This window comes from Durio zibethinus, chromosome 12 (assembly GCF_047325235.1).
Source record: "Durio zibethinus cultivar Kanyao isolate XHJ-2024 chromosome 12, ASM4732523v1, whole genome shotgun sequence".
NCBI lineage: Eukaryota > Viridiplantae > Streptophyta > Magnoliopsida > Malvales > Malvaceae > Durio > Durio zibethinus.
Genome location: NC_143173.1, coordinates 19,307,810 through 19,335,673, shown reverse-complemented (window position 1 = coordinate 19,335,673; position 27,864 = coordinate 19,307,810). Strand labels below are relative to the sequence as shown.

Here is a 27,864-nt window from a genome sequence, read left to right as displayed (position 1 = left end):
CATTTCCGGCTGCCCTTTTCTAACAAATTTCAATCCAGTGACTCACCCAAATGTCACTCTAGTCACTCCCCTCCATATATAAGCCCGTTTTCACTCTCTCTCTTCCTTGCCCTGCTTGTCCCTCTTACCTAGAAGAAAAAAAAATCCACTAATTTCCAAATGGCTCTGCGTTCATTGGCCACCAGAAAAACCCTAACCCAGGGCCTCAACTCGGTCAAGCTGACTCAGTCTCGTGCATTGCAGACCTTCTCGCTCCCTGATCTTCCTTACGACTATGGCGCACTTGAGCCGGCCATCAGTGGGGAGATCATGGAGCTCCATCACCAGAAGCATCATCAAACTTACATCACTAACTATAACAAGGCGTTGGAGCAGCTCCATGAGGCTATCCTGAAAGGTGATTCTTCCACCGTCGTTAAATTGCAAAGCGCCATCAAGTTCAACGGCGGAGGTAAAATTTTCTTTTCTTATAAAGATTGAAACTTTGGGACTTTTCTTAGGCTTTGAAATTAGTAAGACTTTTTTTTGCTTATTTACTTGCTTTTTTGCTTCTGGGTATCAATGTAAATATGATTTTTGAATGATTAAATGTTAAAAATGGATTTTTTTTAAACGATATGTTATTCTCTTATATCTGTTTGGCAAAGTTTCAACTTTGTTTTCATTTATTTCATGTGCCATTGTTTTGCAAAGTAAACTTATGATTTAGTGCAATTTTGATTTTTTTTTTTAAAAGCACTATTGATATTAGACACTAGCATATCTCAACGTATGAGCAAGCCATTAGGAAAGTTATATGTGGCCTCAATGATCTTTTTCTTTTTCAATTCTTTGTTTGCTATTACACTAAATTACCTGGTTGGTATCTCATGCAGGTCATATCAACCACTCAATTTTTTGGAAGAATCTTGCCCCTATTCGTGTAAATTTCTATTTCTGAATCGTTTTTCCAGTCTATTATTGTAATATTTAATAAAGCTTGTGAATCAATTCCATCTTAACTATGGCGTTTACATGACAGGAAGGAGGAGGTGAGCCTCCAAAAGGTTCTTTGGGTTGGGCCATTGATACAAGCTTTGGTTCATTCGAATCATTGATTCAGAAGATCAGTGCTGAGGGTGCTGCTTTGCAGGGCTCTGGTTGGGTGGTAAGTAATTTAGTTTGCTAAGGCTTCACTTTTTATTTTGTGTCTTTGGGTATCTAGTTATTAATTGTTTTCATCTGTCATTGCTTATTTTTCCTTCTCTTGTTTGCTTGCTTTCTGTCTTGACAGTGGCTTGGAGTGGACAAGGAGTTGAAAAAACTTGTGATTGAAACAACTGCAAATCAGGTATGTTGCAATATTTAGCTTGAAATCCACCAAGCACAATTATTGGGTTTTCTTGGTTTGTTCAATTGCATGTAAATTTACTTATTTCTATTGCCCTGCATAATCTGCGTTTCTGGAAGACTTGTTATTATAATCGAGAATATCTGATATGAGATTATGTCCTCTTGAATATGTAACCATGCAACGGGACTGTTGGCCATTACTTTATAGGTCTATGATGTGGGATTTTTTTAAGAGAGGTCGCTTGCACTCAGTTTCTATAAGATTGAACAAGTTTTATACCCTCTCTCTTTAGAGTTGCTTTAATCGTAAAATGTTAGAAGTTGAGAAGATTCTGGGAGGTTTAATATAATTATGAAATATTTGCCGCAGGATCCACTTGTGACTAAAGGGCCAAATTTGGTCCCTTTGCTTGGCATAGATGTTTGGGAGCATGCATATTATTTACAGGTAACTTTTCAAACTTTAAGTTGTCCATTGTACTAAGAGCTCAAATGTTAATTAAAGATCAGTGATGAGTAGCTCAATCTATTCTTAATGGTGAGCAAGACAATGCCAAAGTAGCCTTTTGACTTTAATGATCCTTTACTTTGATTTTCAGAACTTTGATTTTTATTTTTTGTTTCCTTTGAGGAAAAAAAAAAGGATAGAAGTGTTCCTGATTAGAGAAAGCAACTCATTTTCTGTGCATCAGTTGTGGTTACTGCCAATACTTGGTCAGCATAAATGGGCTGACAAATCAATTTCTGTTACTTTAAAATGGATAATATTACCACGTCTCACCTTCATAATTATCTGGTTTTAAACTCAGAATGCATCCTAGGTGGGGAAATTAGGTATAGTTTCTTATATTTGCTAATCTTTTTGTCTCTCTTTGATTTTTGATGTGCTTTTTACGTGACCCTTTGACTTATCTTTTTGTGGTGCAGTACAAGAATGTTAGACCGGATTATCTGAAGAACATATGGAAAGTCATCAACTGGCAATATGCAAGTGAAGTGTACGAGAAAGAATGTCCTTGAGCTGGGAGCCCTTAAGGTATAGAATTAAGATTGCTGCCTTTTGGTTTTGGCAAGGGGAATAATATGATGTATTCTTACTGATGAAGGGTCCCTTTTTGTTTTTAATTTCATGTGTATGTGTACCGTATGAGAGTAAATAATATTGAGCTTTATGCTCAAGTATGTTGTTTCTCCCTTGTGAATTTATACTTGCCCCCTGTTCTTGGGTTTTTGCTTGACTGTTTCAGTGGAAATACCATTTATGCAATCATTTGGATGTGTTGTTGGGTCGGATTAGTGCTTATGATACCGCATACTGTTATAACAATGTTTTTCTTGGTTGGGAGTACATAAATCTTTAGAATAGGATCACCAATATTGGAATTTTTTTAATAGTTATTTTTATTTGGTCCATGATTAGTGTTCTTTTTTTTTAATAATAATAATAATGTTTGTTATTTGCATTAAAAGAGTGTTGGTGTGGTGAATATTATTCTGTAAAATCTTAGGAGATATCACATCCATTATATATATATAATTACAAAGTAAGCTATAATTCATTTAAAAAAAAGAGTAGCCTTCAAATCAGAAACATAGCTATTAAGGGTTTTAAAATTAACAATTTACATGGATGATGGATATTAAAAAATTCAGCTTGATAATGTTTCTCAGGTCGTTGGGAAATCAGCCATTCTTGGTTTTTCACCATTTCTCCAAGAATATGTGTGTGTATATATATATATATATATATATATATATATATATATATATATATATATATATATATATATATATATATATATATATATATAGTTTCCAAATCGTCAAACTTAATCAAAGCTAAAAGCTAAATGCGCCATGAGTTGACCTTCATATATATATATATATATATATATATATATATATATATATAGTTTCCAAATCGTCAAACTTAATCAAAGCTAAAAGCTAAATGCGCCATGAGTTGACCTTCATTGGTTCCTAATAACACAAAGTAATTAACAGAACAAACTACAAACATTACAGTTAGCAGAATCTATTTTATAATAACAGATAGTAAATAGATTATATATATATATATATATATGAGAATACACTATAATCTTAAAACCAAATTAACTTTAAAAAGACCTGATGATATCCAGATATTCCTATGAGGAAATTTATTTCATCAAGTTTACATAGCACAAAAGCATGTCCTAATATATATAGTCAAAGATTTTATTACAATAATACAAGTAAAAGCATTCCCTGACTTCCAGCATGCATGGCCACCTGATAATACAACAACAACAACAATAACATTACATAGAGAAAAACATATACAGTGCAACTACTGGTAGAAAGGACAAATTTATTGTGAGGAAGAAGAAAAAACCACCCAACCAGACAGAAAAAGAAAAAAAAAAGTAGATTTTTATAATAACCTCAAATTTCAAAAAAGTTATAGACAAGAACAACTAAAGATGCAGTAAATTAGATATGAACGTGTCCTTACTTTAAGCACAGTTCAGGCCTTTCTCGATAGCTTTGGCCCTAACCTGCTCCTTTGTTACGTCATCCAGATCATTGTCAAGCACCACTTGTCCATCCCAATGGTGATTTTTTTGCAAGTCCATAACAGCGTACACGTCATTCTCGCAGGAAATCTTCAGTTGAGCAGAATGTTTCAGCTCGTTTCCCACTATTGTCATCTCATTTCGCTTGTGTTGCTTCTTGATTGCCATATCAACCCGAATGTTATTTAGAAGATCAGCTGTATACATCCCTCTAGCAGTATTCGATGTTTCTCGGCTTTCTTCCAAATAAAAGTTCATTTGTCTATCCAATGCCCACAGTTCTTGGAGGAGATTGGAATAAGACGTAACAGAAGTCATTTTGGGGGAAGAGAAAACTTGAAGGAGAGAATACACGAAGAGGCAACTTAAGCTTTGATGGATATGATGAAGGAAGCAGTATTTATAGCATAATGAGATACAATTTTTTTTTGGAATCCAGTCCAGCTGTGCTAATGTCATTTTCTTTCTAATTACTTCTCTACATCAGAAACTAATTGCGAGAATTAATGATTACTTTACAAAACTTCATTTTCGATTCTGCAGTGGACGAAGAAAAGGATTTTAAAGAAAGAGTAGTCTCTGATAAGGGTTCTTTTGTGGGATTTGCAGTCTTCCAAATTTGAGAAATTAACACCCAATGTTCCCAGAAAACTTATTTATCTTTTTCTCTACTCTTAATGTTAATACTCTCATTTCCATTTAACAAGTTGGGAATATATAAAAACATAAATAACTTCTTTTTTTTTTTACATTAAGCTTCTCAACATTTTTTTTTTTTTTGTTACATCAAGAGAGCAAAATTTTGGTATAAGCAAAGAGAAGGGGAAAGACTTTGTTTGAAACTAAACTCTAGATGTTTTCTCAAATGACTTTAATTACTATACTAAACGCTTGGGAACTAATGCCGACTTGCCGTTAAGAGTGTCAGTGATACCAAGATTTGAACCAGGGTCACATGTTGAGTTTGCTTGAAGACAAGGAAACCTGCCATGCTCCAAGCTGGCAACGCTTCTTTTAATATATTAGTTCTTTTGGGTGAGACGTTTTTATCACAGGCTCAATTGCAGGGCGTTGCAGAACAGTGACGGCCTGGCCTGGCTATGGATCAGTTCTTCATTTGGATTTTGGACCTTTGATGAAAAAGATTTTGTTACAGAACTTAGAAGGTCTGGCGTTGTACAGTAACGAGGGTCTGGCTGCCCTTCAGTTCTCCATTTTGGTGAAAAGTTTGTGTTTCAGACTTTAACAGTGGCGTTGGATAACATTGACTGGTCTAGCTCTTCTTCAGTTCTACTACACGTGAACTTCCACCGAAATTTTCTTTGTTACAGGCTTAACTGCGCAGCGTTGGAGAATAGTGACAGGCCTTGACTGATCTTGCAGGCCAGTTCTCCATTTCTCGATGTGTTGCACTTCACCTGGCAAAGTAGCGTGCACGTTCACTTGGGATTACTGGGACCTATCAACTATAAATTCACAATGAATAACAGACCTTATATCATTCATTTTTGGACTTACTATTTCACAACTTAAATGTCCTAGTTTTAATTCTTTTGTGTAGTATCGCATTACTTGTATGTTCACAATGAATACTATTGTCATTTCAATTTTGACAATTGAGCTACCAAACTCTTTATTTGTCACAATGAAGAAAGGCACTAAAATATTGATAAAATCACAAGAAAAATGCAAATGTCTATTCTATAAATGTCTGCTATATATTATAATGTGAAACGTTGCAAATCCAGCATAAATTAAATCAGTGCAATGCATACGTTGCTTATCTAACAAATTAGTTAGGATCAGCATAAATTATGGTTACGCTTAAAGAAACAATAATAATAATTGCACAACACTAGGATGATACATGAAACTTGAGAAATTTTCCATTTAAGCAAGCACTGAATTTGATTTGAGTTTCATCTTCACTTCATCCAAGCAAGCTTCAAGATCCCTGAATTCTTTCATGCCTGAAAAGCTCCTTCCCTAGGAACCCACAATTCTACTCCCATCAGTTATATCTTTACAAACTAGTTAACAAATAAAATAGTGATTGACATAAACATAAAAACACACATTTGATAAATGAGGAAAATGCTGCAACAAACAAAATTTATCTTGCACATTAAAAATACAGCTATCTTTTACCTGTTTTAGTACGTTCTGCAGGTGCATCTCCGCTATAAGGAGTTCTCGATGACTACCAGTGGAGGAAGAAATATTCATGTAAATCTTACAAAGTTCCAAGGATGAATGCGCAAACCTTTTAAAGCGGTCTCCATCTTTCCACAAATCAGATCCCTGAGAGAGAGAGAGTCATGACAATCATACAGTGATAAGTATAAATGAAAGCAATTTAAAACCATCAGAGAGAGACATCATAGAAAGGATGATGACCATTTTCTAATTGGATAATTAGAACTTGTCAAAAGATAGGATATGATTGCAGTCAAAAACAAAAAGGGAAAAGAAAAATGAGACACAAAAAGCCCAAAGGGAAGCAATGCATAAATTTGAACCAAAAAAAAAAAAAGCCTTATGGAAGAAGAGAGCTGGTATAATATTTCTATTATTCTGTTCAATATTACAAAATCAAAGATTACTTCTGAGTAAGAATGTAAAAACAGAGGGAATACAATTCCTCATACCAACATTCCTAAATCTTACAATAAAATTTATTTTAACAGAATGGCATGATTAAGCATTTCTATGCACGCACAATTTATTAAGATGATATGCTTCCTGGAAAAAAATGTAGCAAGAGGCCCAAAAGAATCTAGCAATAGTAAGATATGGATGATAGCAAAATGCATGACTTTGTTAGATGTTCAATGCAGATACCTGATACAATCTGACTTGCTTTAAGAGTGCCTCGGAGCACATTGTGAGGTCACCATTAATTCTATGCCACCTTGCGTATAAGCCCCACAACTCTGCATTGCTCTCATGTCTAACTATCTGCACAGGACAAGAGTTAATATATATTGAATATAATGCTGATATTTTTTCTAGGCCTATGCATCATCCTATTTACTTTGTGCACAATTGGAACACATACAGAAAGAGTATGGCGTCCAGTTAATTAGCAATGCACAATAAAAAACTTTAACAGAAGCATATTGTAGACCAAAGCATTTTTGCATGGTCAGACTACTGCTTGCACATGGCGTTATGTCAAGGCATAGATGCATCCAGATCAGCAGCAACAGATCGCACTTGACAATTGTCTTTAAGCATAAGAGATAATAAAGGCACCAATTAATTTGATCCATATGGTGAGAAACTTTATTATAGATTTTCTGAGGAAAGAAAATAACATAAAAACAATCATGAAAACATCAAAAACCTGTCGTAGAATTTTCCCAAGAAATTCCACCAAATGCTCGTTTTCTCGCGACTTTGTTATATTTTTCTCTGCATTTGCTAATTTATTGACAGAACCAGTTCGTGAACCTGTACAGACTTTATTGGCACAATAATCACCATTGATCACTGTTGAGTGACTAAGTGAAGAACTTTCCTCCAGATATTGTATAATTCTATCCAGTAATTCAACATCAATTCTTTTATTGTTGGTCACAGCCAACACCATCTTAACAGCTTCCAGGGCCTACAAAAAGATAATGTTAAGATAGCAAAATAAACAGAAAGATAGACAAATAAAAGGATAAATTGAAGTATAATCACAATAATAATTGCAATAATTATCCTAATTACAGTTAATAAGGAAAAGACCACACGCAGATTAGGAATTCTAGCACATAAATCTAGCTATATGAAAACTTCCAAATTTATCAAAGGCAATTCCATCTAGCCATTATAATCTAGTAATTTAGTTTAGGTTAAACTGGAACAACAGATGGAAAAGATACACCACCTCGCTTGTGAACTAACTTCAGATGAGGTGAGTTGTCTCTTTTTATTTGCTCTTATTAGCATCTCAAAAAAAAGAACCAATTTATATTGGTATTTGCGAGAAGAACAACCTTTTTATAAAGGTTCAATGGACAGGATGATAGTCACAAGTTAGGCTGGATTAACATTAACTAAAAGATCATGATTATATGAAGATACATTAAGGAGTTTAACTAGCTTGCAATTTTTAAAGGGACATAACAGGCATGAAATTAAGCTAAAAGAGGAACAAACACTCGGACACCAACAAACGAATGAAAGTTTAGTTAGTTGCAACATAAAGTGCTATAATTTATAATTTGATGGAGGGAAAGTATCAACTATGGCTTCCTAGTTGGGATGTCAAGCACAAGCTCAACTTGTTCTAGGACAAAAAAGAGACAGGAGAATGTTTACTTAGATTATATATGTTTTCATATTTTCCTTCTACATTGCTCACATGATCAGCCTGAAATGAAAACATCTCCCTTTCGCCTCTCAATTCATTAGATTCACATATCTCCAAACTTATTAACAATTTTCAAAATCAAAACAGATATGACAAATCTGTCAGCAAAGATATTTCAATTATTCAGCAAGCTAAAAGTATTATGCCCTTAAAATCCAAAGAAGATACCTTAATTTGAGACAGACCAAACTCAGTTCAGAGTAAGAGAGGTCACTCATAATTATTTAAATGTGAGATTTTTTGCATCTCTCTGCTGCAGACAGCAAAGAGGCTAATTAGCGGATTAAACTACTTAAGATTTCATTATTACTTCATTGTATTTTATGGGCGTCATTGTAATTTTCTTATAGATTTAGCCACTTAGTTTTAGATAATGTAGGCAATTTTAGAATTTTGCTTATTTCCCAATTATTTGAGGCTTAGGTTCTAATTGACATTTTGCATTTATATTGGGGTTAAGGATCTTAGTTGGGCTCTTTCTTATCCTATGGGGTTTTGTTTTATGTTAAGGTTGTTAGTTTAGCTTTCTATTTGGAGTTAAGTATATTTAAAGAAGCCTAGGCATCCAACTGTTGCTCTCTTCTGTTCTTAACTTTTTACAATAAAGCTTCATATAAAATAAGCATATACTTCTAAGAAGGGCCAAGTAGATGAATTTCTTGATGTCGAAACTGATTAGCCCTAACAAGAGTAAGCAGCTCAAAACAAACTGCATGGGCAAGATTACCTGAAAGATATTGCCAACGTCCAAAGCAACATGACTGTAGTTTTCCCACAACTGCCAGCTGTCACGTCTGTCAGCAAATCAAGTTATTGGTTAGTAGAGTGATAAAAGGTCTACTTCTAAACACATCCATTCAGTAGAGTTCTCAAGTACATGACAAATTAGGTAGAAAAAAGTACTTAAATTTCAAGGCCTCCTTGAACGCAATGAAGGACTCTTTGCTCTTCTTCCTAATCATATGCCTGCATGGTCAAAGAGAATGTTCAAAGTGATTAACAGTGCCCACACATGAATTTTGCATGTTCAAGAACTATTTATTATCAATGATACCATTATATCATTAACCTTACTCCACCATCTACATGCAAAATACAAAACCAAATAGATCTAGATTAAAACAAGACAGGATCTCAATGACTAATGGTTAGAGAAGTTGATATACAAATCTAAACTCCACACAAGTCCTAAAATATAATCTTCTCCCTTATGCCTTCCCAGCCTCAAAAGGAAGCATGTCTCAACTCCTACATGTCCAACGGCTCACATTCTCTTTCCTTAGAGGTCTCCATGAAACTTTCTAATGGTTTTCTTTGGTTTCAAACCAAATGCCTTCTTCAACTGGGAAATAACTCTTCCATAGTTTGGTCCCAATCATAATTTTCCTCAATAGTAGCTTTAAGCATACAACCAAGCAAAAAACTTGAGATAAATTCCAATTGTAAGGACCATATTTCTCTTTGGAAAAAAAAAAAAAAGGTTCATATTGCTACTTGAGATACGAGTATTTCTTATTAAACTAGAAGTTAAAACTCTCAATTACATGTAGCAGAGATCAAGAATATTTGTAACCATATGGCAAAATACTCCACTAACTTACAATACACACACACACACACACACAGAAGAAGAACACTTCCATATTTCATTTGATGGGAGATAAAGGTCTGCGACAAGATAAAAGGGGTTCACCTTTTTTTTAATGTCTTTTCTCATTTGGGGATGTGGCTTCCTATTTTCCCTATCACCTTTCCTTTTATATAATAGTGATTAACAATACAAAATCAAACTATAACCATCCAACCTCTTCTCTTGATGGCAGAGTACACAAACATTCCAAGTATGAACAGATACAACATTTTGGCTAAATAGATTTGCTCACTGCATTCCAACTGCTCTTAAAACTATAGAATCATCTTTAAGATACCACCGAATTGAATGCACTAAAAGCATCAATATTCAGTTGATGAAATGATTATGCACTAATAAAGCAAAAATCAAAATGGTCAATGCTTTGAATTTTCATTGAAAAGATCCTATCAATTGACTTTGACCAACAAAAAAAAAGTTGTAGCTTTTTTTTTTTTTTTGCCAGAAAATACCTACTTGAATCACACAAAAACTAGTAGATTCATTTTGACAAATAGAAAAGTGAACTCTCATTTACTGGCATAATTTTAGATGCAATGCAACTGATACAGTTTGGATATAATGGTAATCTAGGAAACCTAAAAACCCAAGTGAGAAAACATAAAACAACCCCCACCTTATTGGAGAATTCCAACAAGGCAAATCACCCAATCAGCATATAGATGATCCAAGTCATTGGCAGTTTTAAATTAGGCACACACACATTCACATAGACACAGCCACACAGCCACACACACACACACACACACACACGTATATATGAGACAGAGATATGACAAATAAATTATATAAAACAACAGAGAAAAGAGCATACAAACAAGCGATATTATTCCACGCCTCCCCATTTTCAGGATCAAGTTGAACAGTACGAGTAAAAGCATCAAGGGCCTTTTCAGCATCTCTAGCCTGAGTATCATGAGCATAAGCATAAGTTCTAATATCGTGAACAGAGAAAATATCCAACTGTTTGACATGAGTTGAAAAAATCCTTTGCCTTACATATATACTCTCCAAAGTGCACCACAATCAGTGCAAACATGAAAAATAAAGATGAAAATGTTTCATACCTTCAATGCAGCAGCACCAAGAGCAAACCATCCATCCGGATACAAAGAATTCAAGGCCATGACAGACTCCCTGATTTCAGAATAACTTAATGCCCATTCAAATAAATTGTAATCTAGAAAAACTATCAGTTATACTATAACATAAACGAGAGTAATGGCAATCAAGAAAATATACCAGAGTATCTTAGCTGTCTGATAGTCTCCTCTAGCATACGCGCTACAGGCAAGAGATTGCTAACACAGAAAATTAAGCACAAATGTAAAAAGACAAAGATATAAACATAACACCACCCATTGGATTAAAAGAAATATAAATCACCTTAGCTCGGGCTGACCTATCATGCGACACTTCCAATGCTTTCTCAAAACAGGCATCATCATTTGTAATGTCACCCAATGAACACCTAGAAATTAAATTATTGCATGTTAGACATATTATGCTAAACCTAAATGTTGTTAAGTTTTTAATTGCCTCACCAAAGCATGATTTTTTTATTTTTTACATATATAAGCCCCAAATCCATGCATACACAAATAAAACAATAGCAACAAATTAGAAACAACTTTATAAGACAAATGAGAAATCTAAAAATATGCTACATGAGTAGCACTCTAACTCAAGCCTTAAGGCACTAAAGCTATAGATATGGTGAGAAGATGTAAAAATTGATATATGAATAACTCCACAGAAAGCATAAAAAATTTTCTTTTTTGTTTTTTTTCCTACTCTTCTTTCTTGAATATATTTAGAAGTTGAGGAATACATTTCATCACACAGACAAAAGGGAAAGGGAAGGAGGTGGGCAAGGGTACCCCATAATATAAAAACCAAAAACAGAAGTGAAAGCAATAAAACATTGACTCAAAGAAAATGTACATGACTTCAACATATTCTGGTCAAAATTCATGAAAAGTTGAAAAGGAATAAGGAAACACGCATATCAATGAAGATACATTCTTTTCATGTTTTATAAAACTTGAATAAGTACCTAAATCTAAGTTTTATACATGATCAACTGAATCATTGGCAAATAGAAAGCCAATAAAGTTAACCCAATTTAAGACAAGGAAAAAACAACTCAAGCACAGGAATCAAGATTACTAAGGCCTAGTTTGGCATGTGATTGCAATAAAGACTGCAATTGATAGCAAACTGACTGCAGTTGCAAAAGCAGTTACCAACTTGCTTTTGCATTGAGAAAAAATTCATTGCAAACAAGGTTTTTATCACAAGATTTACCTTGTTTGGCATCATGTTTGCAGTTAAATTCAATAATGGCAATCAAACATAGCTCCCCTCACAACGCCAAGTGGGGCCTAAGGCATCTTACCTAACGGAATCATCTTTCAAACAACAAGCTCCTCAAAATGTTATAAAACACAAAGTATAAAACAAACAAAATGATACAAAACCAGGGTGAAGATAGATAACATAAAAAATAAAAAAAAAAGGATCAAAAGATCAAAATGTTTAAGAAATCAGATCTCACCCAAACAAAATTTAACTTGATACATAAATATAAAATGATGGAACTAATAAAAAAATCTAGTCAACATACCATAACCTTGGGTCATTGGGCATCTCAGAGAGTCTTGTCTTAATGAGTTCAACAGCAGCTGCTTTCTTTCCTAACAGGCTGTTTAATTGTGTCACATTCCACATGAGATTCAAATTAGCAACAAAAAGAAAATGATTAGTACAAAAGAAGATATTGACTTAAACAACAGCTGTTAGTTCATTATACCGGTAGCATTCTATTAGATTATCCCATAACTCTATATCCTCAAAAATTTTAATTGCCTCTCCAATCAAGCCGCAGCTAACTAAAAGCTCACCATATTCCCTACAATACAACAAAAAGCAAAATAAAAGGAAGACTATATAACATAAGAACAGCATATAGAATTAACAAAGCAACTAGCTGTATTGAGCAAGACAGGTTATAGATCCAGAACAAACTCTATAGAAGAAAGGAAGATGGTAATATGCTGGCACTTAATGAAAAAAAAATAAAAAATAAAAATATCAGTCTTGTTGGTCACTCAAAGAAAGAGAAAGAAATAGTTTTACTTTCTGATAGTAGGTATTGTTAGGATATCAACGACATAACAAAAAGGAAGCCTTTGTGAAACTCCAAGAGAAGCCTTATTAATCCTCTCAACCTGAAATAATGCAATGTATATTTGTCATGAAGCAATTATCTCCAAACCAGAAAAAGGACCCTCAACATAGTAAAACTGAAAGCACGATGCACTTGGAATAACTTCAGGAACAAAAAGATGTAATTAAAGAAGCATCAATCTTATAAATACCCAAAGTTAACAAAAGCAACAAATATCTAAAGGCAATCTTGTTTAATGCCTTAAAAACAACAAATAAAAATAGGTGACCAAGTCGGTGGTTTAACCATTGGTAACATTCATAGAAATTAGTATGTAATATGGCAAGTGTAAAATACTTGATAAGTGCTAATGGTCCATTGTAGTTATAGAAAAACATATAAAAATACAATAGAAGGCAACCAACTATAAAAACCTAAACCAACAATATGTTTAAGAGAGACCATGAAAGCATCAACAAATGGACGGCCTTCATACCAGGTTATGCATCATCTGAAATGCACGCTCCTTTGTGCGACTGCGAGTTGACTCCCAACGAATCCGTAAAATATCACAGAAACATCGTAACTGAAAAGAGTGAAAGCATGCACAAAATTGAATAAAGTTCAAGATACATGAACAAACATACATTCTTTTACAAATATATTTACATATATGCAATTAAAGAACACATATTCCTCCGTGACATGCTTATTTAAGCAAGCCCCGTGATTAAGGTGCAAAATCTTTTAGAAATGAGATTTTTCATTCAATAAGTTCCATTATTAAAGATTAAAACAGTGCACGACGCTCCTGTGTCATCTTTTTTTTGGCACACTGTATTATGTGTTTAATTGAAATAGTTAAGTGGATAGTACTGTATATGTAAGCTTACGATGAAGTATGACGACTGCTGAGAATCAATTGCCTCTATGTATGGAGCCATATCCCATCCTGAAAAACATTGTGCGGTAAATCAGTAAGCAAACCAAGCAAAATACCCTAAATATTTTTCCTAACAGTGCTATGAACTGAATAGACAAAATAGTTACAAATAAAAAAGTCTCATGATATGCCTACACAAGTTTCATAAACAAAAGATAAAATGGAGCCTAATAAATTAAGAAAAGAAAAAAGCAGGAAGAATTCATTGAATTAATTTGAATAATGATCAGGTTTGCAGTACTCTAATTTAAGGGTGCATAGAAATAACTTAGGGGATCTGGGAAAAGAAGCTAATGTTTGGGCAACAAGAGTTGATTTGCAGGGTATATTTCTTGATTTTAGTTGAAACAGAAAATGCATGGCTTCAAAACAATTTGAATTTAAAAAAAAAAAAGGGAGTCAGAATGAGATTTATCTGACAATGAAAACAATATTTAAAGCACTTGTGCTCTTTGACCTTTTGTCCTTAGTTCAATAACAACATTATGCAAAACATTGTCCATTGTTTAATTAAAAAAAATCTGCCTTAAAATTGCTATTCAAGCTAAAATTACAATTATGTCCTCTTCAGAAAGAGGGAGATTCAAAAGATATGCAAGTCGTATCTCATTTTACAAATTCAAAAGAAAACTCATACTAGCAAAATTTTTCATCCAGATACTGTTTTGAGCATCTTACCTTGCATTTCATCTTGTCGGGTACTTGATAGAATTAGAAGGCATTGGGCTAAGACCACAGCCTGCTGTACTGCCGTTAAAGGGGCACCAGCATTGTCACAATTTTGAAAGCATTGTCCATTGTTTCCACAATGGTTACCATTCTCTAACAGTTTTGGGGCTATAAATATGTCAGAGTCTTTGTGGATGCTCGAACAATATGACTTCAAGCCAGGACTTGATGAGGTGCATGTATCATTACTACTCTTCGAGCTTTTGTTTGTAACCAATACCATTTGGGCTTTTGGTTCTACCTAAGGCCATAAAGGGCACCTAATACTAAGAATAACAGAAAAAGAATTTCCAACAAAGCGTTATTATTTATTTTCATTGATTTACCTGATGTACAGTACGTAATCCAAGGACCCCGGTAACAGAGAGCTGAAGGCTAGCTGCCATTAAAGCTGACTCAAAATGTTGCCTACACGACCAAAAACAAGCTTGAAGTGATTAAGACATATCTATCTCCACAATCGACAAGGGAAAAGAAAACAACTTCAGATCAGAAAGCTCGAGTAGTCCTTTAGCTATTAAAGAATTGACACATAGGTTGTTAGCAATGCTTATGCATTAAAATTAACAAGATTTTTAAAGATTACAAGTCTAAATAAATTCACTTCCCTTCAAATGGTAAAATCAAAATCAGATATTGAACATATATGTATCCAACCACATACACACACGAGCATACACACACCCACACACACACACACACACACAAACATACATACATACATACATACATGCATGCATATATATACATAAAAAGCACCTTTGCATCTTAGTGTGGACATAATACCCCACCCTTGCACTTCAATTGTAACCAGACTGATCTGTTTCTTAAACTTGATTCCAAACAGAAAGTTGGATTCTTATACTCTTATAAACTAGCTCTGACACTGTTTATGCCTTTGAGCGTATATAATCTTTTTTAATCCTTCCATAAACGGACAGCTAGTGATATTATCAGGTGTAAACCCTCTTATTCACCACTTGTAGTTCATATTATGCATCACACAGTCATATGTCTGAGGAAGTGAAGATGAAAAATAATTTGGTCAGGATAGCAGAATCATAAATAGGTAAAATATAATTAACACTTATGTGTTAGTAGAATTTCATGGATTGAGAATATTGCCTCACAATATTTTCTACCATAATTGAACAGTTTACTAACTTCAATGGAAAATGAAATTTAATCAACAAAATGAAAATAGATGAGTGCACTTTTATTTCACACATTGCACCAAATGTTAACACTCGAAATAAAAAGATTTATTCAAATGCTATTCCTAGCAAAGATAAATATCATATTAAAATGCAGAACATTCAACTTGAAATTGTTAAATCCCCCACACTATGTACAGAACCAAAGAATCAAAACCGTATCAAGTGTTCTTTTTGGCACTTAAAACACAGAAGTACATTACATTGCTTCACCAGGTTAGGACATAATATATTATACCCTACATGAGTACATGCATTCTAGATTAGTGCCAATGAGGGGCAACTGGTAAAACTCAAATCCCAGATGACTTACTATCAACACAAACAATTCACTAATTGAGTCAACTCCTTGTTGGCATATGAGTCAAGGCTAAAAGACAAGAATGCATTCACATATGGAAAGAAAGTATCCTTTGCACCTATCAACTCTACTCGACATCTTTCAAAATGGAGATCAATTTGGCAATGAGTCCACAAAAAAAAAAAAAAGTCATTACCCTGAGAAGAGAACTTACCTGCAAGGATCAGGTCGGCTATAAAGGTATTCCAGCACTCCTGCTTCTAAATGTACGACTGACACAATAGTTGTCACTTCTCCATCAAGCAACTTTGCACCCCAATAACTTGTCACATTTTCCAAAGTTCCAAAATGATGTAAAGTCTCACCCATAAATACTTGCAATAAGTCAAACAAAGAAGAAGACCGCTCACTCAAAATTCTTTGGTGAAAAAGTAGGAATCGAAACAGCCACCAGGAAATGCTTCTAATTCCAAATGTAGACATCATAGTTGCTTCAAATAACAAGTCTCTTGTCTTCAGAAGCAACATTTTAGCAAAAACAATGTACTACAAAACAAAAGAGATTATGTCAATAAAAAATGAAAGGCAACAGATCACACAAGGTGAACAGCGATAAGGAAACTAGACCCTCACACCAAAAGTACCCATGTAGCAAAATTTCATTTTTAGATAGAGAATAAACTATGATATATGAGAAAAAAAAATTCTAAAACCATATAAGATGCAAATATGAAGCCACCAGTGATCACACTTAATTTGAAACAATTCCCCTTGTATGAAAACTGTGATTTTGATTAAGGCTCCTCTTGATTGCCATTTTTCACACTTGCCACTTTGCTTTGTCAGAATTTTCTACACTTGCTTTGTCAGAATTTTCTACAAAGCTAAAGCAATAGCAAAAAAAAAAAAAAAAAACTGCTTGTAGGTTTCAATGACAACTAAAGCCTAAAGGGAGCCTAGATTAAAATTATTAAAATGATCAAAATAGGTCAAATGTAACACAGATTCGAGCAAACAAATGGAAAAGCACGCATTTTGCTATTTGCAAAAAAAAAAAATTTTAATTTATTTTGTATTTAAACGCTTTTTTTTTTTTTGACATTTTGCTTCTAGAAACAAAAGCAAATACCTAAAGTAATACAAATAAGAAATGAAAGATACCTGGAGAAAAGAGAATTTGCCAAGCAAATCAGAGCCAGCAGCCATTAGCTCATTCCTCGCCCAATTCTCCCACTCTTCCATTCCACCACCTTCCCACCACGCCTTCATCGGCAAAGGACGCTTCAATAATCCCTCCACTGGCCTATTTTTTTTTTAATTTTCAATTCAAATTCAGTTATTCCATATTCACAAAATAACAAGAACAAGGTTTATTTTTCTCCCAATTTTCTAATTTAACTATTCAAACAAGTAAAAGGTGAAGCTTTACCCAGTCAAATTACTCTGAGTGAAGTAGAAAAAGGCAGCCACAGCAATGCACATAACAAGAACGACTCTAAAGGCTTTGGCGGAATCATCCACGGAATCGTTGGATAAAAACGAGTGAATTCGATCCAGTAACTCCAAGTAGGCTCGCTCGGGCGTTTCAGATAGCTCGGACTCAGGCGAGTCGAGGACGAGTCGAGCTGCCTTGGAGGAAAGAGCTCCAATATAGTCTCCAGTCTCGATGGAGATGAGGATGTCCGAGATGAGAGCCTTGAGAGGACAATCTGAGGCATTGCAATCAGACGGTGGAGAATGAGGAGAAGGATGCGACGGTGGAGGACGGAGGGTGCAGCGTAGGAGGCGGAGCTCGTAGCCTCGCAGGATTCTAACTTCGTCTCCACTCATGTTTAGAGAAGACGGCACCCGCACCCGCACCCGCCCTAATTTAAATCTTAAAAGTGAACTCTTGGCAAAAAAGTGAAAAGTAAAACAAGTAGGGTACAATTGAAAATAAAAATAGTACAAGGCCGTAAGTGAAATTTTAGGGCTTCAGCGGATACAATCGCCCAACTATAAAAGCAACATTTTTTCGTAAGTCTACTCTTGCTCTCATGCACCAAACCCTAGTTGCTAGCCGGCAGAAGCAGAGAGCCTCCAAAACCTACACCTCATCCCCCAAACTATGGTTAGATCTTCATTTAATCTCTGTTTTTGCATCTGGATCTTTTTTCAAACTTTAATCTTTCTCACAAATTTGATCACTTTGGTCGGATCTTTTCTTTTTTTTTTTGTAGACTTTCAAACGTAGGAATGGTGGCCGCAACAAGCATGGCCGTGGCCATGTCAAGTTCATTCGCTGCTCTAACTGTGGAAAATGCTGTCCCAAGGTACTTTACATCTGTTTTTCTCATCTGGGTCTTTGGTTTTTTCTCTGTTTTTTTTTTTTTAATTTCTATTGAAGAATTATTTTTTATTTGTTTTTTTTCTTTGTTTGGAATGTAACAGGATAAATCAATCAAGAGGTTCCTTGTGAGGAATATAGTGGAGCAAGCTGCTGTCAGGGATGTCCAGGAAGCCTGCGTCTATGACAGTAATTTTCATTTCATTTAATTTCTGAATTATAGGCGAACTTCCTTTCTCATTTTATTGCATATATTTGGATATATTATTTGCTGATGCATTGGTTAATGATATGTAGCCTACACTCTGCCTAAGCTGTATGTGAAGATGCAATACTGTGTTTCTTGTGCGATCCACTCCCACGTAGTGAGGGTCCGGTCCCGCACTGACAGGAGGAAACGTGACCCACCACAGCGCTTCATCAGACGCAGGGTATATCTTTTTATAACCCATAATTTTATGCTTTTCACCGTCAATAATCTATGTTTGATGTGAATAAATTGTGATTCCTCTTGCCTTGCTTGGATTGTTTATCATTTTATTGTATCTCATGATTTTATTATGATAAAGTTTTGTAATTATCTTACTAAACGTATGTTTTTGTTATCATCTAGCATCGGGTTGTTATGGGGTTTAAGCTATTGAACTCCTTTGTAGATTTTTTGCCCTATGACCACTGTTAGAGTGGTTCTTTTTATATATGGAATGATAGAAATGTATTTTGGCAATTCTTCGACTGCTCATCTCCTTCTTAAGCAGATGCTTAATGCTTCAGGGTTGGACTAGTCCCTAATACCTAATAGCCATCTGAGTCACTTTGTCAGTTGCCTTTTTTGGTGGCTTATCGATCATTATGGGATAGGAAATGCCTTGAATATGGTATAACTTATATATGGAAATCATCCATAAGACTGAGTTTTAGCAACAGTTTACTGATTATGATCCATGACCATCATTAGAATAATTCTCTCTACTATTTCATATAGGATGCAATTCTTTAGGGACTTATGTCTGCCCCTTCTGCAGAATTTTTAAGTGCTTTAGGAATGAACAAGTCCCTTATACCTAATATCCATCTAAATCACTTTGTCAGTGGCCTTTTTTGTGGCTTATTGATCATTATGGGATGGAAACTGCTGTAGAACTAATTTAAGTGATATGTGAGGGTCATCTGGAAGGATGGTAGAATTAGCTACGCCTGAAACTTAGAAGACTCCTACTTTTCAGATTGTGATCCATAGTGGTGCTTTGCATTTTTTAGGGACTGCACGTCTGCCCCTTTAGCTGACACTTTAATTGCTTTAGGGATGAACTGGTCCCTTATATCTAATATCCATCTAAATCACTTTGTCAGTTGCCTATTTTGGTGGCATGCTGATCATTATAAGATGGAAAATGGTTTCCTTTAGATGATACATTGCAGGTATCCTTTGGTGTAGGGGATTTTAAAGACTTGAAGTTAAATTGATTCATATTTTGTTTGCAGAAGATTTTTTATTTTCAAAAATCAATGAATAATGCATTGGCTAAGACAAATTTTATGTAAAGTGGACTATCTATTGCTGATTGTCACAGTGTGGTTGTGGGACTATATGTACAATTGCCCATTTTCTTTTTTAGTTTTTCCATGTAGCAATGAATTCATGAATCAAACTGAAATAGGTGTTATTGTTCCATTAGCTTTAGGTTTCTGAGAGGTTTGCATCTGTGATACTCATCGTGGTTCTGTGTTTATGGTCCTGTTTTCATGTTTCTTGAATATTTACTCACATTCAGAAGCTTCATTAATCGAGTATGCGATCTTCATTTGTTCAGGATGATATGCCAAAGCCTGGTCAGCCTGGTCAAGCTCCTCGTCCAGGTGTTGCCAATCCTGCTCGTGCTTAAGGCTCTTGAAGTTCCTGATGTTTGTTTTGTTTTAAAATGACTTTAATTTTGCGGACTTGGAGTTGTGTAGGAAGGTTTTGATTGGTTAAAGTTTAATGTAATTTGACACTTTTGTGAAGCTATGAATTGTTGAGAATACTAGTTGGAATCTCAATTTTTATTTAGTTGCTTATGGTTCTCCAAAATAATTCTCACTTGTTCTTAAAACGTCACTTGCCCTTTGTGGTATAGGTCATTTTTTTCACATAAAAACTGTATTTCCTCGTGTTAAAAGATTTTGAAATGATGTGTATATATGCATATATGGAACAAATAGCATTTGAGAGTGCAGAGGTTGATCCCAGTTACACGAGTTAAAGTTGTTTGTTTTTAGGGGTTTCATGGGTTACCAGTAATGTGTTATGCTGAAAGTATTAGAGAGAACTTAGATTTTGTTTTCTAAATCTCTAATATTCACAATTTTAGTGTCGCAAATAGGCAATGTTGAGAGCATTATTGAAAAAGCGTCAGATTGGAATTTCGTTAAATACAAATTATTTAGAATGTGTTTCACCTATGTTGAGCTGGTTAGATGATTTGAACAATTTCTGAGACAAACTCATTCAAATTGCCTAGAATTCAACAATTTAGGTTCAATTGATTCCACTGTGGTGGATTGATGACTTATCAGCACAAACTGGATTGCCGCTCTCTCTCTCGTTCTATTACGTACTTGATTCCTACCTCTCTAACAAAGCAAGACTGGCAAAAGCTGACCCAAAGCTAAGCCTGAACAACTCAAGCCATCCAATCAGAATGTCCTGTCCAAGGCTTCCCAGGTTCAAGGCCAAAGTGCAATGCGCTTTTCTTCTTCAAATGAGCATCCATGACCACACTTCTCAGCTGCAGGCAAAGGAACTAGGTGCAACTTCCACTTCCAGAGCTGTTACAGGCTTATGGTTAATGCCTTAAAAACTTGAAATTTTCGGCACCCATCTAATTTTTTGGCCATCCTGATTCATCTTGCCATTGGACAGTCTGTCTTGATTGTATTGGAGGTAGTGTGTGATTTACTTACAGCTCATCCCTCCTGCAACAAAAACACCCACCTGACTGCTGGTTTTGAGCAACGAGACAAACATTCTAACAATCCTAGAATCATTCAGTATTATCCTACCTCAAAAAAATCACCTTTAGAGATGGCTCAATCAGCCAATTTAACAGTTTGGGAATATTGAATCAAGAGAACCGAATGGAAATCAGGGATCCATTGTGCTAAACAGTCTTACAGGTCATTCTAAACATTAAACCTAGCTTTATTCTGATTTTTGTTTTATTGCTAAACACCCTCCCCATCGTAAAGCAAGTATCATCTAGGTCTCATGATAATCTCAAGTCTATAAGAGGCAAAGCATATTCTCTGCTGCCTAATTGTAGTTCAAATGCTTGTGAATACAGAACAGAGGTAGAAGTAGAAGACCTTGTGATGGGTGTTCATGATAATCCATATGGAAGGGGTATTTGTTTGTGCACGACTTGCCACCTGACAAAATTGAATCGAAAATCATTAACTAATTATCAGGGCAATTCAAGTATAAAAGTATATATTTTGGGCTAAAAAAAAAAAACATGCGAGGGACCTCATCCAATTTGATGTATCCAAATGGTAATCTAGGGTCACTTTCTTCCAACATCTGTTTCAGAAGCCCTTCTAGAACAGTTCCTGTACTATTTCCCACCCATCCCACTGCTCAGCTAAATTTGACATTTCCCTGATATAAGCCGCACTATGAAGAGGTCCTGTCAAGAGAGGGCCTTACACAACAAGTGATGCATCATCGTAGAAAAATTGACAGCAAATTTAGCATAAACCTTCAGTTTCACAAAGCAGAAACAATGATTAAGTGGGTCTACAAATCCAGCATTGTTTTGCCATTGCTCACAATACGGGATGCTTCAAGATTAGGAAGGAAGAACTGAAAAAAAAAAAAAAAAAGAAAAGGAAAGGAAAGCACAAAGCCACAATACACACACACACACACACACACACACACACAAATGATGACGTAAGCATGTAATGCAATGAGATTATACTTTTGTGTTACTGCAAGGACATTTGATTTGACTAAGTTCACCCCATGACACTGCTTGAGAATTTCCGCAGCGGTTACAGTAGCAGATGAAACCATAATCCCTGTCAATAATATGAAAACTGCAGAGAAGTACAAATAGAGGAGTAACTTTTAACACAATTGCAATCATATATCACCTGCTGTCCTGTAGCTTACTCTACAAACCGGTCCATGGTAAGAGTAGTACCAAAAAAGTGAGGTAACACGATAGCTCAGCACAGAAGCCTCCCCCACAGCACCACCTATAAGGATTCGCGAACCAAGCTCATTCGCATGCGGCATCGGACGAACATATGTCCCCTGCTAATGAACTATACGTACACAAAAACGGCCATAATTATCCCAGCAGAGACCAATAAAACAGAAAGTGTTCAATGATACGGGTAATTATGATGCCTAAACTCTCATTCATGTTGGAGCACACAAGGGCTTGAAAGAATATTATAACTACTTTGTTGTATTTATCTCGTATTAGTAGACTAACAAAATTATTATATATCGAATTATATTAATTAATATCAATTAATGAGTAATTATTATAATATCATATTGTAACATACCGAAATTGATAGTATAATTATCGTTTAAGTGTGATTCCAATTTAATTTTGTATTTAGATCTAAATTGAAATGAATCAATTTTGAGTTATATGTTAAAAAAATCTTTATTCTCATCTTTATATATATATATATACACACACACGAGGTCGGTCCATTAAATTTCATAATTTCAATTTCTAGAGGTAGACAACAATTTTTTCTCATTTCTTGTGCAAGTGGCCGTTCAAAGCTTGAGAAGCAGCATCGAAAAGCACAAGATAGGGGCAACACTTTTGTGAATCTCAATTAAGCAAAATTGAGCTCTCTCCCGCATCCAAATCAATTTTAATTTCAGTTTAAAATTATATTAGTGACCTAGTGAGATTTCAACCAATCTAACATATAAGTTTACGTGAAACAACTTTCACACGAACATATTAAAATTCATAATTCACCACTCAAAAGGAAGTGTTTAGGGTTTAACAAATAAGAATTTTTGGTGATCAAGTAATGTGCTCTATAAATATAAAGTGGGCCTTAACCTTTAGAACTTGAGATTGAGTTATAATTATTATGTAATCTCTACGTTGGAGATAAGTTTGTAAGGACATAAGTCAAAGAAAACACTAGATTATATGAGATAAAAGATATTTTATAAATTAAATACTAAAAAATGTGAAAATTGAGATTGTTTCATGAGTTCGAGATTAAATTTTGTGTTTAATGTTTGATTTAATGATATATAATTGGATTTTTTTAAAGCTAACATTTTGATAAAAATTTGTGTCAAGATTTATTAAATAATTATTTAAATTTTAAGTGGAAATCAATTTTGTATTATAGTAAAATTTTATTGATTAAAAAATTATTTATTAATAAAAATTATTTAAAAATAAATATTTTTAATGAATAAGAGTTTTTAATAAATAAAATTTTTTAATAATTAAATAATAAAGCTTTAAAAATATGAAACGAGTCTTAATCTTTAAAATTATGAAAAAAAAGTTATAATCATTATGTGAAAGATGTTTACAAGAATGTGAATAAAAGTTAGAAAAAAAAATCTAATGGCATGAAATTAAAAATATTTACAATTGATTTTATCGAATTACATTAAATATTATTTTTTATATATAATTCATTTTATATTAATTTAATTATAAAATACGTTTTCGCTTTAATAGAAAATTCCAACAATAACAACATAATAACATCAATTTTTACGAAGAAAGAAAATAAAGGATACAAATAGATAGATTCGTGGAAAGATCATGCGAGACCATATTGAGGCGGCAATGACTTGAACCGAAAGGGTTGAGTTTACATGAATGATTTTTGACTTTTGCATTAGACTTAGATTTACTTGAGAGTTAAGAAAAACCGTTTGGTGGAATGGCCATAAGACTTAGCCATTCAAATAATAAATGGTCTATTTCTTACAGCAGCCACAATTGGTTTTGTGGACCAAGACCTAAGCTGTCTTCGCCTAACCTTGTCGGACCTCTGGGAAAATACCATTATCTAAATGGAAAAATACCATACTGGCAATATCACACGCGTAAATGATTCAAATTTGATAATATTGAGGGTATAAGTGTAAAAAATACCAATCCATAAGCCGGGTTATTTATTATTGATTTGATAATTTAAAATATAATATAAATATAAAATATAAAAATAATATTATTTAAAAATTTAACAATAGTAATATCAAGATTTAACAAAATAAAAAAAATATATTTTATATTTACATATAAATATAAATTATAATATATAATTTTTTTATAAAATATGATATAGATATCTAAATTTTAATATTTTATATGATTAAAATATATGAATTATCATATTTAATTTATGAAACTAAAAAGTTTAACCTTATTCGAGCTTTGCTTTACAAAAAATAAAATTTCAAATTTAGATCAATATTTTTAAGTTATTAAAACTAAGTTTTTATTTAATTTTAATTTTAAAATATAATTAAAAACATTTAAATACTAGTATGTATAAAATTTTTAATTTTTTTTTAAAAATGGCAGGCCTGCTTTAGCCGACTTAATTTAGTCAAACCTTAAATAAAAAATTTGAAATGTCATCGACACACAAATTTCTTTCACTTTTGAATTTTAATGGTATAATGTTAGCTTCAAGTAAGTTGAGATCATTTTTTCTTCCCTTCGTAAGTTTTCAAATACAAATATAAAATTATTAATAAGTGACTAACTTAATTAATTAAAATTTATTTTTTTATAAAAAAAATTTTAAGTTTGAATTTTTAATTTGAAAAACTGATGAATTTTTTATTTTTATTTTTTTTAAATAGAAATATAAAATCATAAGAAATGTCATGAATAATTGATTTTCTTTTTTTTAAAAGGAGCTATCTGTCTAATATGAAAATATTAAGTACCATCTTATTAAGTGACATTTACAACAAGTGGGATGGAGTAAACAACTAATCAGATTGAATCCATTAAACCCATGTATCAAGAGCTCATTAATCTATATTTTTATTGATGGAATCAATATTAAAAGTACAAAACAAAACTCCTTAATTTCTGAGACCCTATGCTATAATGATTCTGTAATCATTCTATTATTTACATATTAGTATAGAAACTAACACTTCTGCAAAAACTGGGGAAAAGGAAACAAAAATTCAAAGTATAATTATGACTGACCAAAACAAAGAAAAAATGAATAACAAATTCATGGAGGAGAGTATGCATGGGACACCAAAGCTTTGATGTTTGCTGCCTTAACTGGCTAGTTTTTGACTTGGTTGGTTCCTTTGCTAGGTCCAGACGGTGGGATGTCTCCCTTGGGAAGCATGCTGAGGATCATGGGTCCATACTTTCCGGCGAGTCTTGGATCGGAGTTCTTGATGCGAACCATATGGTCACATGGCAGAACTCGTGGCTTGGGATCTTGCTCCGATTCGTCGTGAACGGGAAGAGCAAGAATCAAGGTTGGCTCTGTAGCTGCCAGGCCATTTGAGAGGAAGTCATTCAGAAGCCTAGCTGAAGAGAACGAATTAGATGTGAAGATGAATAAGAACAAAACAACTGCTGTGAAATTCATCTTCAGGGTAGCCATTAACGGTTCTAAGAGGCAGACTTAGGGGAAAAAGGTAAGAGAATTGATGGAAGATGGAGTTGTAGAGAGACAAATCTTTGGTTTGGATTGATGAGTTAGCGGCTCACGAGGCCCTTTTATATGGGAGCGAGGGAGTGAGAGATGAAATGAAATGTTGACAAAGTCGTTGGATTTTTAGAGTGATGAGAAAATGGAAGTAATTTACGCGCTGCTTCTACACGTTACATTGACTTAATATTATTCTTTAATTGGTCTTAATATATGATCAACGTTTACTAATAAAGAATCGATTTTCAAAAACGAGACTAAAGGTAACTTTGAGTGGTCACCTGAGTTAGGAATATAGTAGAAACTCTTTTTTTTTTATGCCATGTTCAATTAATTTTATGCTTTAAGCCTCAAATATACAAAAAAAAAAAAAAAACCCTTTGAAATTTTAATTCAAATTAAATTATCATCAAGTTTTTATTTATTATTTTTATTACAATAAATTAAAATTTTAAATTTTTATTTCACTTAATTAAAATTTTAATTGGATAAATTAATTAATAGCTCTAACAATCATGTGGCATACATCTAATTTTCATCTAATCCATCAATTAATGTAAAAATCAATATGTGAGAGTTCAATTAAATAAAATAAATGTTTGAAAACTTAATTAATTATAATAAAATAATAAAAGATTTTTTTTTTCGAAAAATGATAATTGAATTTTAGTTCATAACTTTTTTTATATTTAAGTCTTAACTTTACTAATTATCAAAAGAATATGCTATATTAATATAAAATTAATTTTACTAATTTCAAGTTCAACCCAACATAAACATTTAATGTTAATTGGATTGAAATTGGTTAATTGGTAATTAATTAATCAATTAAACTCTCAAATCATGTATATTTTTTAAAACTCTTTTTTATTGATTATTGATCAATCTGATTTTACATTTAAATTCCTATCCCAAATTAAATTAAAAAAAATGGTGAAAATATTTTTCAAAATCTTGACATTAATAGAGTAAAAAAGAAAAAAAAAAGCACGTGTTGGACTTGGAGCATAGGGATGGCGTGGGGAAGGTAAGAAGGGGAATGAAGAATGTAAGGAAATACGTCAGGCTTTTGGTCCGCACTTGGACTTCCCATGCCACGCATTCCATACTGACTTCTCTCCCACGCCACCGCAAAACTCTTCCTTTTCAGACAACTGTACAATTGCCTTGCCTTGGCGGTTGAATTCACGCACACTTTAACTGGGCTTAACCTTGTATTTTGATACTGGACTGGACCAATGCCCATGCAAGCAATGCCAGCATAAACAATGCCATTTTTACTTCCTACTTAATTGCATTTTTTGTTTTCTACATAGAAAACCCTTTTTTATTATTACATGAAATCTAACTATTAGATTAAACTTTTTTTTTTCATCTTTATCTCATTTTATCATTCTTATCCAACAAAATTGTTAGTGTCGAACTTTGAGAAGTTAAAATCTTAAAATCATAAAAAATAAAAAAAATAAAGATAAGAAGAGTTCTTTGCATTTACACTTAAACATTTAAGTTTACGGTTGATACAATAGTGATCAAAAGAAGAAGAAAATTAAAGATAAAAAAATAGAATGGAAATGAAAAAAATAATATCCAAAAGT

The 27,864-nt window shown here is 33.5% G+C and overlaps 4 protein-coding genes, 1 long non-coding RNA gene and 3 other non-coding genes across 10 annotated transcripts; 5 read left to right on the top strand and 3 right to left on the bottom strand.

Moving 5' to 3' along the window:
• Positions 1-108: 108 nt before the first annotated feature.
• On the top strand, positions 109-2,570 carry LOC111297297 (superoxide dismutase [Mn], mitochondrial). The gene is made up of 6 exons (XM_022891983.2): positions 109-451; positions 876-922; positions 1,022-1,147; positions 1,274-1,330; positions 1,703-1,780; positions 2,260-2,570. The coding sequence occupies exons 1-6, from the start codon at positions 160-162 to the stop codon at positions 2,350-2,352; spliced, it is 693 nt and encodes a 230-aa protein (XP_022747718.1). The 5' UTR covers positions 109-159; the 3' UTR covers positions 2,353-2,570.
• A 3,019-nt stretch (positions 2,571-5,589) lies between these two features.
• LOC111295958 (uncharacterized) lies at positions 5,590-18,103 on the bottom strand. Of its 3 annotated transcripts, none has more exons than XM_089740988.1 (20): positions 17,690-18,103; positions 17,422-17,563; positions 16,475-16,806; positions 15,072-15,153; positions 14,695-14,986; positions 13,967-14,025; positions 13,570-13,659; positions 13,043-13,134; positions 12,717-12,815; positions 12,531-12,608; positions 11,291-11,375; positions 11,147-11,205; positions 10,972-11,041; positions 10,719-10,810; positions 9,157-9,219; positions 8,981-9,047; positions 7,237-7,500; positions 6,732-6,848; positions 6,039-6,191; positions 5,590-5,892 (listed from the first exon to the last, which is right to left on the bottom strand). In XM_089740988.1, exons 1-20 carry the CDS (start codon positions 18,088-18,090, stop codon positions 5,836-5,838), a joined length of 2,694 nt encoding a protein of 897 aa, XP_089597114.1. In that variant the 5' UTR covers positions 18,091-18,103; the 3' UTR covers positions 5,590-5,835. The 3 variants fall into 3 exon arrangements, with proteins under 3 accessions (XP_089597114.1, XP_022745573.1, XP_089597115.1); XM_022889838.2 differs by having other exon boundaries at positions 5,590-5,876; XM_089740989.1 differs by lacking the exon at positions 12,717-12,815 and having other exon boundaries at positions 5,590-5,876.
• Positions 18,104-18,290: 187 nt separating this feature from the next.
• Positions 18,291-20,642, top strand: LOC111295959 (small ribosomal subunit protein eS26x-like). The gene is made up of 5 exons (XM_022889840.2): positions 18,291-18,370; positions 18,480-18,572; positions 18,691-18,775; positions 18,884-19,017; positions 20,401-20,642. Exons 1-5 carry the CDS (start codon positions 18,368-18,370, stop codon positions 20,470-20,472), a joined length of 387 nt encoding a protein of 128 aa, XP_022745575.1. The 5' UTR covers positions 18,291-18,367; the 3' UTR covers positions 20,473-20,642.
• LOC149515854 (small nucleolar RNA snoR99) lies at positions 19,352-19,454 on the top strand. Its single transcript, XR_016326388.1, has one exon. It is a non-coding gene; the product is annotated as a small nucleolar RNA snoR99 (small nucleolar RNA).
• Positions 19,621-19,722, top strand: LOC149515853 (small nucleolar RNA snoR99). Its single transcript, XR_016326387.1, has one exon. It is a non-coding gene; the product is annotated as a small nucleolar RNA snoR99 (small nucleolar RNA).
• LOC149515852 (small nucleolar RNA snoR99) lies at positions 19,882-19,984 on the top strand. The gene has a single exon (XR_016326386.1). It is a non-coding gene; the product is annotated as a small nucleolar RNA snoR99 (small nucleolar RNA).
• Positions 20,643-21,402: 760 nt separating the features above from the next.
• LOC111297722 (uncharacterized) lies at positions 21,403-22,218 on the bottom strand. Its single transcript, XR_016326063.1, has 3 exons — positions 22,092-22,218; positions 21,932-21,994; positions 21,403-21,541 (listed from the first exon to the last, which is right to left on the bottom strand). It is a non-coding gene; the product is annotated as an uncharacterized LOC111297722 (long non-coding RNA).
• A 3,386-nt stretch (positions 22,219-25,604) lies between these two features.
• LOC149515851 (uncharacterized) lies at positions 25,605-26,317 on the bottom strand. Its single transcript, XM_089740987.1, has one exon. It carries the CDS (start codon positions 26,216-26,218, stop codon positions 25,889-25,891), a length of 330 nt encoding a protein of 109 aa, XP_089597113.1. The 5' UTR covers positions 26,219-26,317; the 3' UTR covers positions 25,605-25,888.
• Positions 26,318-27,864: the final 1,547 nt, after the last annotated feature.

Bases quoted from the DNA above. Each gene is read 5' to 3' on its own strand.
- LOC111297297 (XM_022891983.2), top strand. From the start codon at position 160: ATGGCTCTGCGTTCATTGGCCACCAGAAAAACCCTAACCCAGGGCCTC. The intron at 923-1,021 runs GTAAATTTCTAT...TTTACATGACAG, and splicing joins AGAATCTTGCCCCTATTCGT to GAAGGAGGAGGTGAGCCTCC. The intron at 1,148-1,273 runs GTAAGTAATTTA...CTGTCTTGACAG, and splicing joins TGCAGGGCTCTGGTTGGGTG to TGGCTTGGAGTGGACAAGGA.
- LOC111295958 (XM_022889838.2), bottom strand. From the start codon at position 18,090: ATGAGTGGAGACGAAGTTAGAATCCTGCGAGGCTACGAGCTCCGCCTC. The intron at 14,026-14,694 runs GTAAGATGCTCA...AATGTTTTTCAG, and splicing joins CCGACAAGATGAAATGCAAG to GATGGGATATGGCTCCATAC. The intron at 11,206-11,290 runs GTGATTTATATT...TTTCTGTGTTAG, and splicing joins ATAGGTCAGCCCGAGCTAAG to CAATCTCTTGCCTGTAGCGC.
- LOC111295959 (XM_022889840.2), top strand. The intron at 18,573-18,690 runs GTACTTTACATC...GGAATGTAACAG, and splicing joins GTGGAAAATGCTGTCCCAAG to GATAAATCAATCAAGAGGTT. The intron at 18,776-18,883 runs GTAATTTTCATT...AATGATATGTAG, and splicing joins GGAAGCCTGCGTCTATGACA to CCTACACTCTGCCTAAGCTG.
- LOC149515851 (XM_089740987.1), bottom strand. From the start codon at position 26,218: ATGGCTACCCTGAAGATGAATTTCACAGCAGTTGTTTTGTTCTTATTC.